The 13,178-nt window shown below is 34.7% G+C and overlaps 3 protein-coding genes across 3 annotated transcripts in view; all 3 read left to right on the top strand.

The window, feature by feature from the left end:
• The window catches only part of LOC131016333 (uncharacterized), a 609,307-nt gene that overhangs the window by 591,606 nt on the left and 4,523 nt on the right, over nt 1–13,178 (top strand). The gene's annotated exons all lie outside the window — the stretch shown is intronic.
• LOC131016334 (non-specific lipid transfer protein GPI-anchored 5-like) lies at nt 4,349–5,391 on the top strand. The gene is made up of 3 exons (XM_057945026.1): nt 4,349–4,783; nt 4,878–4,979; nt 5,069–5,391. Exons 1-3 carry the CDS (start codon nt 4,477–4,479, stop codon nt 5,188–5,190), a joined length of 531 nt encoding a protein of 176 aa, XP_057801009.1. The 5' UTR covers nt 4,349–4,476; the 3' UTR covers nt 5,191–5,391.
• LOC131016337 (non-specific lipid transfer protein GPI-anchored 5-like) lies at nt 10,817–11,490 on the top strand. The gene has a single exon (XM_057945029.1). It carries the CDS (start codon nt 10,865–10,867, stop codon nt 11,354–11,356), a length of 492 nt encoding a protein of 163 aa, XP_057801012.1. The 5' UTR covers nt 10,817–10,864; the 3' UTR covers nt 11,357–11,490.

The following is a 13,178-nucleotide window of genomic DNA, read 5'->3' as shown; positions in this document are numbered from 1 at the left end:
ATTGATAAAAATCCCTTTCCTCGATCTGAGTACTTCGATCCCGAGGAAGTACTTTAGTCTCCCAAGGTCCTTCATTTCGAACTCCTTGAAAAGATTTGCTTTCAACTTCTGGATTTCTTCTAAGTCATCCCCTGTTATGATCATGTCATCAACGTAAATGACTAAACAAGAAATAAGATCACCTCGTTTCTTCAAGAATAAGGTGTGGTCTGAATTGCTTTGCTGGTACCCGAACTTCTTCATAGCTGTGGTGAATCTTCCAAACCAAGCTCTGGGAGACTGTTTGAGTCCATATAAAGTTTTTTTCAATCTGCATATCTTCCCTTCCTCGAACTCATCCGAAAAACCTTGGGGTGCATCCATGTATACCTCCCGTTCTTCTTCAAGCTCACCATGAAGAAAGGCATTTGTAACATCAAACTGATGAAGATCCCAATCCTTGTTTGCAGCAATGGAGAGGAGCACCCTGACAGTGTTCATCTTTGCCACAGGCGAGAAAGTTTCTGCATAGTCGATCCCATATGTTTGTGTGTAGCCTTTTGCAACCAGCCGAGCTTTGTATCGCTCAATAGATCCATCGGGTTTTCGTTTGATTGTGAAAACCCATCTGCATCCCACAGTTTTCTTCCCTTTTGGCAACCGACACTTCTCCCATGTGTGATTCCGGTTTAGGGCTCCTATCTCTTTCTTCATAGCATTTCTCCAATGCTCGATCTTCAGGGCTTGCTCTGCTGTTTGTGGAATCTCCTCATCATATAAGGCCGCTTCATAGGCTGTGGCATTTTTGGACAAGTTTCCCTTGGCGATATTCCCAATTGAGTATCTTGAATTCCTCACAATTTTCTCTGGGGTATACCGTTTAGGAGGTACACCCCGATTACTCCTGGGTGGTAGCACATATCTCCCAGTATCTCCATCTACTGTATTATCCTCCTGTTCTTCTTCAATGACTTGAGAAATATTATCAGGAGAATCAGAAGCCACAATAGTAGGTTCAGAAGATCTTACCTCAGATATCAGTGGTGGAGAAGATATAGGCTCATGCAGCGGACTAGATTGTTCTGGAGTGGATGAAACATGCTCGGTGGCAAGGCTAACTTTTTCTGTTGGGTCTGCTTCCGGGCCTGGCATTGGTAACCAACTTAACAGGTCGATCTCACTCTCTTTCTCACTCTCCCCCTGACTGTTAAGGTGGGTACTGTAAAAATACTCAGTTTCAAGAAAGTCGCAGTTCATGGTGGTTGTGATTTGACGGGTTTTAGGATTGTAACATCTATACCCTTTTTGGTTAACACCATACCCGACAAACACACACTTAATGGCACAAGGAGAGAGTTTAGTCCGTTCATGCTTGGGAATATGAACGAATACGGAACTACCAAAAACTCGAGGTTGAAGAGTAAGAGCGAGAGGTATATCAGAAAGAGTGGATAATTTCTGTAAAGGAGTTTGAAGCTGGAGGGTTCTGGTGGGAAGGCGATTTATGAGGTAAACAGAGGTGGCGACAGCTTCAGGCCAGAAGTGGGTGGGTACCTTAGACTCAAGCATCATAGCACGGGTCATTTCAAGGAGAATTCTATTTTTTCGTTCAGCAACACCATTTTGTTCGGGAGTATGGGAACAAGTGGTTTGATGAATTATCCCTCTTTGTTGACAGAAGTCTTGCATGGATCGATTGACAAACTCCCCCCCATTATCGGTTCTAAGGGTCTGGATATGTTTTTGAAATTGAGTTTGAATCATTTTAAAGAAATGAGTGAACTTTTCGAAAACTTGAGATTTATTTTTGAGAAAATACACCCATGTCATCCTAGTGCAATCATCAATAAAGAGTAGAAAATATCTAAAACCTTGACCCCCCACAACAGGTGAAGGACCCCAAACATCAGAATGAACAAGAGAAAATATGGAGTTTACTTGTGTGTCATTAGGCTTAAAAGATTTTCGGTGGCTTTTAGCTAAAACACAAGTTTCACAAGATAAATTCTCATCATTTTTTATTAATTTAGGAAATAAAAGCTTAAGATACCCCATAGATGGATGCCCTAACCGACGGTGCCAAAGCCAGGTTTCCCGGTCAGCAGTTCCGTGAGCCAGCATCACCTTGCCTTGTTGAGCTATCTCATCCACATAGTACAATCCATCCCGCTCAGTGTTAAAACATGCTATTATCATAATGCATAGATAAAGATAAAGAGAAGCTAAAGATTGTAATTGTATTTCTTGATATTGTTTGATCTTGCTTATTTCCTTGATTACAATGCATCCTTATATAGTATAAGGATGGATAAAAAGTCTTACAAAATCTTCTTAAAATCAAATATACACACTCTTATATTCAATTCAAAGATCTGATCTTTGAATTGATTTTAATACTTTTGACTATTGACTCTTATTTTCAACAGAGTCGGCTATGTAGCTCAACTTAAATCTCTATTATGAATTTGACTTGAAATATATGCATTTGGGAACAATATGTTGTGGCCAGAAGTTCGGTTCACTGCACAATTGTCCCCCTAAAACTCTTAAGGGTGATGCTCATGCAGGACGAGGATGATCCAGGAGGTAGCATAGTGCTTGTTGTTGGGGATACAAGCCCATGCATGGAAATGGCTTTTTTGCAGAGGTTTTGGGATTAAAAAAAAAAAAAATTAGCCTTGACAAGGCTGTCGAAACAGGCGAGCAACTGATAGAGATCAGCTGCAGAGTTATGATTATCTTTATTCTATTATTTTTTGTTAGTTTCATAATTATCTTTTAATTTTCTTAATAGTTCAATTATTTAGGATTTATGTTATTTAGGTCGGACTCATGGGCTCTAAGTTATTTAACTGGGCCTCAAGTCATTAGGTCTTTATATAGTTCTTTACGACTTAGGGATAATTATTTGAGGATCATTATTTAGGGACAACAATAGCATCTCTGAGGGCCTCGCATGAGGAATTTATATATCGTATATTTAGTTTCTATCTTATTTATTCACCTTTATTTTATCAATTTGGTGTTTCTTTGAGGGCCTCGCATGAGGAATTAATACAGATCATTAGTTATAGTTAATTAGTATATTGTTTCTTTAATTTATTAGTTATTTAGGCTTAAGTTATTAATTAGGGTTAAAATAAAGTAATGGATCAGGCTTTTGTGTGGGCTCCAAGATATTTCTTGGGTCTCAAGTTTCTCTAGGTCTTTAAATGAGTTAATAGTGAGTTAGGGTTAAAATTATCGTTGCAATATTATTCTGGACAACTTCCACTGTAGGCCTCAAGAGGAGTTCGGGACAACGTTCTCGTTGTAGGCCTCGCAAAAGGAGAGTTATTCTCTGTTTTCTTTGTTCATTATTTATTTCAATTTATTTCTTTCTATTCTCTTGCTCTCTGTTTATGTCAATCCCTTCACTCTATCAAAATCTTAAGAGCATCCTACATCATCGAGAAGGGGGATGAAATTACAGTGGTAGAATAAGAATCTTGAATTCATCTAGTCAAAAACTAAGAATACTGATTAACTAAGGATGCAGATTTGACTGTTTTGTCTATACATACAGAGCCAAGAGTGCAAAATGTTTATCGATCTTAACTGACATTTCAATCTATCTAGAATTTAGAAAAATATGTATACCCACTCATTTGTATGAGATAAACAACAGTCAAGGAAACCACACTCTGCATGAAAAATTTCTGGAGCAATATCTATTGATTTAAGAAGTGCTCGCAGCAAATCTGAATCAATGAAAGGAGGCGATTTTCCTTGATCACGGAGTTCGTTGTGAATGGAGGCCAAGCTTCATACCCCAGCACACCAAATCATGGGGGAGAAACCTTGCTGTTGCTCTCACACAGGAACACTATGTACAATAAACAGAATGCCATATATATCATTTATAATAGATTAATTTTCACTCAATTTCAACACGTATTTTAAAACGTTTCAATTTATTCTCATCGCATTTTAATTTATTATGAAATTAACACCTCAATTTAATTTTTATTGACAGAATTAAAATTGATATGGCAGGTCAAATTTTCACATTTAATAACCTTTACATAAATATCATGTTCACCTCAAATGAGACCTATGTCATGTCAATATTATGTGACCGGAAAGATTTACATATATTAATTTTTCAAAACTTTAAAAGGTAAAAATATTATTGCAATATCTTGAAATGTGGTATTAATTAAAAAAAAAAATGGGTGAAAATTGGTTCATCATCTGTTAATTGAGGTTTAAATAAAACGGTTAACAAAATTTGGAGGGAGCTCAACAACTCTTAACTAGCTAAGCTCTAAAATCAACGTTAGGTAGCACAGCTCAGCTCAAAGCTTTCTTGTTTTAGTTAATTTGAATCACTTAAAACTGAGAGTTGGCCAACAATATATAACTATTTCAGTGTTATTTAAAGTGCGAATCTCAACACAGTAGCAATCTAGCTAGAAAGAGAGATCTCGTCGTATACTAATTCCAAGTAAAGTAAAGATGAGTTTGGTAATGTTGGTGGTGGTGGTGGTGGCGACGCTTGTGAAGGGAGGTGCGGCGCAGTCGGGGTGCACGGTGGCGCTGATGAGCTTGAGCCCGTGCCTGAACTACGTGAGTGGAAACTCGTCGAGCCCGTCGGCGTCGTGCTGCACGAGCTTGTCGAGCGTGGTGGGGTCGCAACCGCAGTGCCTGTGCACGCTGCTCAAAGGCGGGGGCTCCAGCTTGGGCATCACGGTCAATCAGACCCTCGCGCTTGCTCTGCCCGGAGTGTGCAAGGTGCAGACGCCTCCACTCAGCCGCTGTGATGGTCAGATTAATATTCCTCATCTTCATCTTCATATCTACGCTCAAACTATTTGCTTTCTATGTATGTATGAATAAAACCCAATATTAATTAACAGATGCTAATGCTGCGCCTGCGCCTGCTGATGCTGGTGCTCCTTCTGACGAGGCGCCTGATTCTCCGACTCCAACAACACCGGCAGTCACTGATATTCCCTCAGGTATTTAATTAAGCCAATGTTTTAGCTATTACTATTCCATGAGAGAGAGAGAGAGATGAATTAATGATGATGAAGGTTGTATATATCAGGTGCAGGTGCAGGGTCTAAGACGGTTCCTAGGACTGATGGATCGACCACCAATTCAGGAAGCAATGTGGGACCAAAAATGGGCGTTCTTGTGTTGATGGCTTCATTATGGGCTATTTCTTGAATTCCAATATTTCCCACAAATGCCACTCATTATATCTCTTCTCATTTCTCTGCCATTTTAATGTTCCTTTTCTCATCATTTGTAACCATTTCGTGTAATTTATTATTCATTTGGCTTCTTTGTAATAGACAAGATCATGCATTATTCATACAAGGAAATCAGATTTTATATATATATAAAAGGATCAACAATGATTTTCCATTTCCCTCATGCATATAGTGTGGTTACGAACTCCGACCTAATAGTTGGAGGGGAATCATCTTACTTACTGAGTTGAACTTCACCGTCAGATTTTTTTTTTTTTTTTTTAAGCGGTAAGTTTGATTATCAGTGGTGCTCTTTCTTTGTAATGCATAAGATCATGCATTACCCAGCTACGCAAACTAGTAGAAAGAACTTGTGTTAACCAATGTCGTTTAACTTGACAAAAGTGAAATAGATATAGATATTATTGTATATTTGAATTGATTTTACTAATTGAATTTAGAAAGTTGACTTGATCATTTGTCTTTTGTATTTTTTTTTATTTTTTTTTTGCAATTGAATTAAAATAAATAAATAAAAGCAACTTGTTGGCAAATTCATGATGAACAATTTGAAACTTCAATCTTTGCAAAAATTAATCCAAACCCTAAAAACTTGCCGAACTAAGAAAGCAAATAAAAAATTATACCTAAAATATGAGTGGTAAACTATAAAAGGGTTACATGAGGATTTGTACGTAAGCACCTAGTACAAATTCATGTAAACCCTTACAAAATCAAAATTAGGGTGGAAACGAACAACTCGCTGAGTTGCTCGCCAAGGGGCTCTTTGGCATTCGATACGGCGATCACCGATTTCCTTCTTCAACTCTTGACAAACTCGGCGATCCAAATGGCGATCATGATTGCCGTATTGATTCTTCCTTCTACCCAAGTTAAGTTTATTTACCATTTTATATGGGTTAGTACTTTTCTTCCACCGAATAATTGTTGTGTATTTAGGAGGGTGTAAGTTTTAATAAATAATTGTGAGATACATATAAAGTAAATAAATAGATTCATTAAAGTTGAGTGAAAAAAATGAACACATCAAAGTTTGTGTTAAATGATTGGGTTATTGTATGTTGGAATTAATTTTTAACTCCATGAAACTTTGTTAAATCGCAAATTCTTGGGTGAGGTTGACCTCACCCTATGAGACGGGTCGGGTGGGTCTGGGCGCAGGTCTGGCGGGTCAGGGTGTGGGATGGGCGGGTCTGAAGTCGAATGTTAATATATAAAAACTGTTTCCCTATTAATGACAAAATGGAGTGTGGTATAGTTGTTGGAGAAAGTTCTCACTTTTTAGTCTCCACCCGAGTTCGAAACTTCTTTGTAGCATTTCTTCTGTTTCATTTTTTTTGAGTTTTTTCCCTTTTTTTTGGCTTTTTTTTTCTTTTTTTTTTCTTTCTTTTTTTTGTTTTTTGTTTTTTTTTTTTTTTTCTGTTTTTGCTTATATTGAATAAATGTAAATACTTATATTAACTATTGATGTGATGAAAAGTAATGTTTCAAAAACATTACATTTCTTCATGTCAATAATTACTTTTCATTATAATAATAATTACTTTGAATAACGTAGAAAATAAATAGAATATAGAAAAAAATAATCAAATAATAATTCAAGTAATCATTGTCTTGAAGAAAAGTAACTATTGATATGATGAAATGTAATGTTTCTAAATTATTACATTTGTTCACAATAATTGTTACTTTTATTAATGAGAATTTGTACTTTATTTCTTTTATCAAGTAAATATTATCATAATAAAAAGTAATTATTGATATGCACAAATGTAGTGTTTCGAAATTATTACATTTGTTGTAGTTATTGTCGTTGTAATACAAAGTATTTATTGTTGTTATAAAAAATAATTATTATTATGAATGAAAGTAATGCTTTTGAAATATTACATTTCTTCACAATAATGTTTATTTTTATTAATAAGAACTTTTAATTTTAGTTATTTGCTAAAGTAACTATTTTTGTAAGTAAAAGTAAGTATTGATATGAATAAAAATAATGTTATTTTTACTCGTTAGTACTTTTATTCTTAACTATTTGGTCAAGTAATTATTGTCATAATAAAAAAGTAACTATTCAAGGTTTAGGGTTTAAGGTCTAGTTTTCAGGGTCTATGATGTAAAACATATAATACATTATATTAAATGAAGGTAAATACTTATATTAACATAAGTATACATTTGTGCTAACAAATGTATATTTTCTGCTCATTAAAAGTAAATATTTCTATTAGGATTTAGGATTTAGTGTTCAGGGTTTAGTGTTTAGGGTTTATTGTTAAGGGTTTAGGGTTTAGAAAATATTATACTTTATATTGAATGAAGATAAATATTTATATTAACATAAGTATACATTTGTGCTAAGTGCTAACAAATGTATATTTTATACTTATTAAAAGTAACTATTGTCTTAATAAAAAGTAATTATTCATATGAAGAAATGTAACATTTCAAAATTATTACCTTTTTCACAAAAAATGTTATTTTTACTTACGAAAACTTGTAATTTTAATGACTTGGTCAAGTAATTATAGTTGTAAGCAAAAACAATCATTGATATGAAAAAATGTAATCTTTTTAAACAAAATAAATAAATGGAAAAAGAAAAAATATATAGAAAATGTTGAAAAGAAAAAATTAAATAAAAAAAATAAAAGAAAATAAATAAAACGCTTTACTAAAATAATTATTATTGTAATAAAAAGTAATCATTGATATGACAAAAATGGGAAAAAAATACAGTATAAATGTAATAACAGGAAAAAAAACAGAGGGAAAAAAACGCAATAAGAAACACAAAAAACGCTAATGCAAAAAAGAAAAACAGAAAAAATGGAAAAAAAAACACACACACACACAAAAAACACAAACAGAAAAAAAAAATGCAAAAAGAAACACAAAAAACGCAATTGCAAAAAAAAAAAAGGAAAGAACAAAAGGGAAAAAAACGCAAAAAAAAAAATGAAACATAAAAAATGCTATATGTAAGTTTTGAACTCTGGTGGGTTAGAAAATTAGACCTTTCCTCAACCACTACAACACACTCGATTTTAGAATTTATAAGGAAACACTTATTATATATTAAATGCAACCCCAGACCCGCCCATTCCACCTCCTTATCCACCAGACCCGCGCCCAAACCCACCCGACCCGCGCCCCGACCCGTCTCATGGTATGAGGTCAACCTCACCCTAGACCAACTCTTGTTAAATTAATGAGATTTAGTATTATTGTGTTTTGCCTTATTCATGTTTTTTTAAAAGTTGGAGTCAAAGATTGTTGAAGACCCCTACAAAGTAGGAAGCTTGGAGATATTGTTGTTTAGTGAGAGAGTGTCTTTTGTTCAATACCTAGTCTTTGTAAAGATATTGAACGTGAGTGTAAGTCATTCTCATATTTAGTGAAGTTTTGCCATGGGGTTTCTACAAGTTGTAATTTATAACTTGTACTCTTTCCGTCCGATTGGGCTTGTCCCATTTGGTTTCGACACGGTTATTAAAAAGAGTATTATTAGTGTTTTAAGTGTGTAGGTACTAAAGTATAAAATTGATAAAGTAGGATATGAGAGGTGATAAAGTAGGAAAGATAATGTAATAAAGTGATAAAGTAGGAGAGAGAAGATAATTAAGAATTCTTATTGTTTAGCTAATTGTTACTCCCTCCATCCGCCAAGATTATGTCAAATTGTTTGGGCATAAGATTTTATGAAATTAGTGATGATTTTGATGTAGTGGAAAAAGGGTTGAATTTGAGGTGAGTTTTTTATAAATAAAGGGTGTTAGTAAGAATAAAATATTAAAGAGAATGATGAGAAGGAAAGTGACATAATCTTGGCGGACACCCGATATAGTAATTGTGACATAATCTTGGCGGACGGAGGGAGTACTATTTATAGAAATGGAACAAGATCAGTGGTACGAGAAATGGAACAAGATCAGTGGGACAAACAAAAAAGGAATACGGGACAAGATCAATGGGACAGAGAGAGTAGAAAATTTTACATATATCCTTGTGTCTTCTTTTTATTTCTGCTGCTTTAATCTCTGTGTGTACTTGTGTGTTTCTCTAACACAGTGCACAACATCCGATCCATAAAAAGCAACACTTTCATTGTAGATATTAAATATGAATGAGGTTTAAAATATAAGGAGTAATTTCAAACAAAAAAAATTAAAACCAAGCGAATAATAATAATAATTTTCATATATGGATCAAGTAAGTATTAAATATTTCGATTCATTATTGGAGTAACAAACTTAAATATATCCGAATTAATGCAAAAATGTCTTCAGACACAGTTAAAATAAACTAATTCAAGAATCAAACTTCTAAGTTGGTAGAATTATGGCCAGTTTAAACTTTCAGAAGCACGTGACACTATTTTGAAGAGGGTTTAGATATATTAGACTTTATTTCGTTTAGATATACTCCAGCCGTCATTTGATAGATGGAACAAACTTTTAGTTTGTTGGGTTATATATTAATCTTTCAAATAATTTAAATTTAACCTATTAATTGTTGTTCTATTACCCTAATTCTCAAATAAGACATACGATATTTTTGAATATCAGACTTTCTCTTCACAATAGAAAAGTTTAAGATTCAAATCACCGCTCTTTAATTTCTCCAAGTAAAAAAGATACGCCTCTGAATTTTCTCCAATGTACCAATTTATTTTTGGGTTGCTGCATCCAACCTACTTTGAATTGGAAAACGTCTTCCATTACCCCCAGTAGCCATGAATCGCAATTTACTATATATATTACTCTAAAATCACTATTTATTAACACAAAATTTCAATATATATAGTACTCATACAACTTGCTTCTACCTTATATGGATATATATATGAGCTTGTTAGAAATGGATATTGAGCTCATTCCTCCCTTAAAAGGCCTTATAAGGGAGAGGATTGTCTCACCATATAAAGTGGTCTCACATTGGATTGGAGATAGTGGCATGAGCCACTTTATATGGTGAGGCAACCCTCTCCCTTATAAGGCTTTTTAAGGGAGAGGGTTGCCTCACCATATAAAGTGGCTCATGCCACTATCTCCAATCCAATGTGGGACACTTCAATACACCCCCCGCACGCGCAGCGTGGACTATCCCAAACGTCATCTGTTGACAACGATATTGGAGGGCCCATCGTTGGATTGGGTTGGCTCTGATACCATGTTAGAAATGGATATTGGGCTCATTCCTCCCTTAAAAGGCCTTATAAGGGAGAGGGTTGCCTCACCATATAAAGGGAGATAGTGGCATGAGCCACTTTATATGGTGAGGCAACCCCCTCCCTTATAAGGCCTTTTAAGGGAGGAATGGGTCCAATATCCATTTCTAACAGAGCTCAACTATATATATTCATATGTCTATGAAAGAACAACACACACCATATCAAATAAAAACCTGCTCATTCCTAACCCAATTCAAAATTCTGACATATGCATTTCCTAGTAATTAAGGGGCAATCATTTGATTAGTTATACTTAAAACCCAACGAAACAGTTGGCCAACCCAACAAAAACATCTCTCGTCTGTTTCCTACCTCCAATCCTTATTTAAGCCCCATTCCATTCCTCCTAGCTCTCATCCAATCAAGTGTGCTACAACACTTCTTAAAGATTATGAAAATGAGGAAATCAGGCCTGTTGGCCATCTTAGCAGTGGCTATGGTGTGGGGCAGCGGCAGGGGCCAAACGGGGTGCACGAAGACCCTGATGGCCCTGTCCCCGTGCCTCAACTACGTGAGCGGGAACACGTCCACTCCAGCGGCCTCGTGCTGCTCCCAACTATCCAACGTAGTTTCTTCACAACCGCAGTGCCTATGCTTGCTGCTCAACGGCACAGCCTCTTCTTACGGGCTTGACATCAACCAGACACTCGCTCTGCAGCTGCCCGACGCCTGCGGCGTCCAGACTCCTCCCACTAGCAGATGCAATGGTGAGACCAACGCCCCGTCGGCTTCACCAGCTGACACACAGCCGCCCGCTATTCCATCTGCAGGCTCCAAAACTGTCCCCTCCGTCAATGGCGCCACAAATGTTAGAGCAACATATGATATTGCAGCTCTCCTCCTCTTTCTTGCATCGTCTGCTCTCTCCCTACCTGGATTTTAAGTTGTAGCTCTTTTGTTTTGATTCTCATCTTGTTTTTCTTTATATATTTCCTACTGGATTTGTGTGATTGTTTAAGTTTCTCGTTCTACCAGGATTGTTTAACAATGCATGTTACATCATTTTTTCCTATTACACACACAGACTTAAATACTCCCTCCGTCACATTGCATTGATAATGCTTCACTTTACGTTTTTTTTTCCTGTTCTATTGATAATGGAGTATTTACTTTTCACTACAAATTTACTTTACACCTCTAAAACACCTCCTACTTAATTCTCACGCCCAGATCAAGTGAGCTATTATCAGTGAGACGAAATGAGTAATTAATAAACAGTGTCTATATATGTTGGTGGTAGTATATATAATTAGTGAACAGTGAACGAAGCCAAAAGTCTAAGGTTGGAATCTTCCTCCCAACTTTATTTGTTAACGTGACTAAAGAAGAAAAAGAAATGTTTGGCAAGTTTTCCTATCTCCAATCTCCAATAATTAAATCCATAACGCTGACCATCACAATCACATTTATTTTGGCCTTCCTTTCTAGCTAACGAGGCTTATTTAGCTCTCGACGAGAGTAGGTGAAAAATTACCCGAATTGGATCTCTATTGCATATTCATGTTAATTTAATCTTCTATTGCATTTGTGGATAGATGCGATGTGCTAATTTTATGATTTGGATTTAACGAAGTTAACTAATGGATTGAAAGAATATCTAAGGATTAAAGGAAAATCATAATATAGCCATTAATTTGGTAAGCTCAGAGTGAACGGTTAGAGATTTTGTTTCTAAAACTTCTTTTGAATCAAATTTTCTCAATTTTGGAAGATCCTGCCGTCTTTCATCTTACCGCCATTAATTTGTGGGAATATCGATTTTTTTATTAACATCAGTTAAATCATTTGTCCAATCTTATATTTATGGTGCGTTTTCTTTTATTGTAAATTTATCATGGGAAAATTAGGGATAAATAAAATTTCACCATTTAATTCCTTCCTTTCTTTTCTCTCATTTCCTATAAAATAGAATTTGAGCCTTACTCATTCTTCATTTTTACTACAAAGGAAGAATAATATTATCCATTTATTTTGGTGTGATAATATTATCCCCTTTAATATTTGGATTGATTGATGACATAATCGATCAAGTTAAACTTGAAGAAACTGATGATAATAGGAATGATAACAAATCATATATAGTCATGCATTGATAAGACGGAAAAACAAATTGCAATGGACAGGCTTCTTCCTTTGCAATATCAATTTTTCGTAGTTGGACAATCTCATGTGAGAAAAGCACCAACTCTGGTGTCAAATTAAAGAAGTTATTTTGAAAATTTTCTTGCAAAATATAGAAGCATCAAAGATAATTTGACTCATCTTGCACTGTGTGATTCATTGATTGATCATTTGTACGAGGTATATTCAAATTTATAAAACTAGTTCTTATGGAATTTATGCTTTAGCAATTATGCAATGTTAGTTTTGTTATATCAAGGAATTTATGTTTTTTACAAGGATTATGTAAAATTGGTTTTAATGTCGTTGAAATAAATTGATAACTATAGTTCTTAATAAAATAAGTTATTTTAAAAATATCTATAATCTTGTATTATAATTAAATAAGATTTAGCATAAATATAAATATAATTAAATATATAATATATAGTAATAATTAGATAAAAAGATTAATTTAATAATAATAGAAACTATACAAATAGAATATTTTTATTGTAGAGGAAATGCAGAAGACTGTTAGAAAGCAATATAAATTTACTCTATTTTTTACTTTATAATAGAGCAAAGTTCACTGTAACGTAGAG

The sequence above is a fragment of the Salvia miltiorrhiza genome, chromosome 3, assembly GCF_028751815.1.
Source record: "Salvia miltiorrhiza cultivar Shanhuang (shh) chromosome 3, IMPLAD_Smil_shh, whole genome shotgun sequence".
Taxonomy (NCBI): Eukaryota; Viridiplantae; Streptophyta; class Magnoliopsida; order Lamiales; family Lamiaceae; genus Salvia; species Salvia miltiorrhiza.
The sequence above is the reverse complement of the archived record's forward strand: the minus strand, read 5'-3'. Positions and strand labels throughout refer to the sequence as shown.

What these genes read in the sequence shown, in the direction of transcription:
- LOC131016334 (XM_057945026.1), top strand. Translation starts at nt 4,477, where the DNA reads ATGAGTTTGGTAATGTTGGTGGTGGTGGTGGTGGCGACGCTTGTGAAG. An exon ending in TCCACTCAGCCGCTGTGATG is followed by an intron (nt 4,784 to 4,877) that starts GTCAGATTAATA and finishes ATTAATTAACAG; the next exon opens with ATGCTAATGCTGCGCCTGCG. An exon ending in AGTCACTGATATTCCCTCAG is followed by an intron (nt 4,980 to 5,068) that starts GTATTTAATTAA and finishes TGTATATATCAG; the next exon opens with GTGCAGGTGCAGGGTCTAAG.
- LOC131016337 (XM_057945029.1), top strand. Translation starts at nt 10,865, where the DNA reads ATGAAAATGAGGAAATCAGGCCTGTTGGCCATCTTAGCAGTGGCTATG.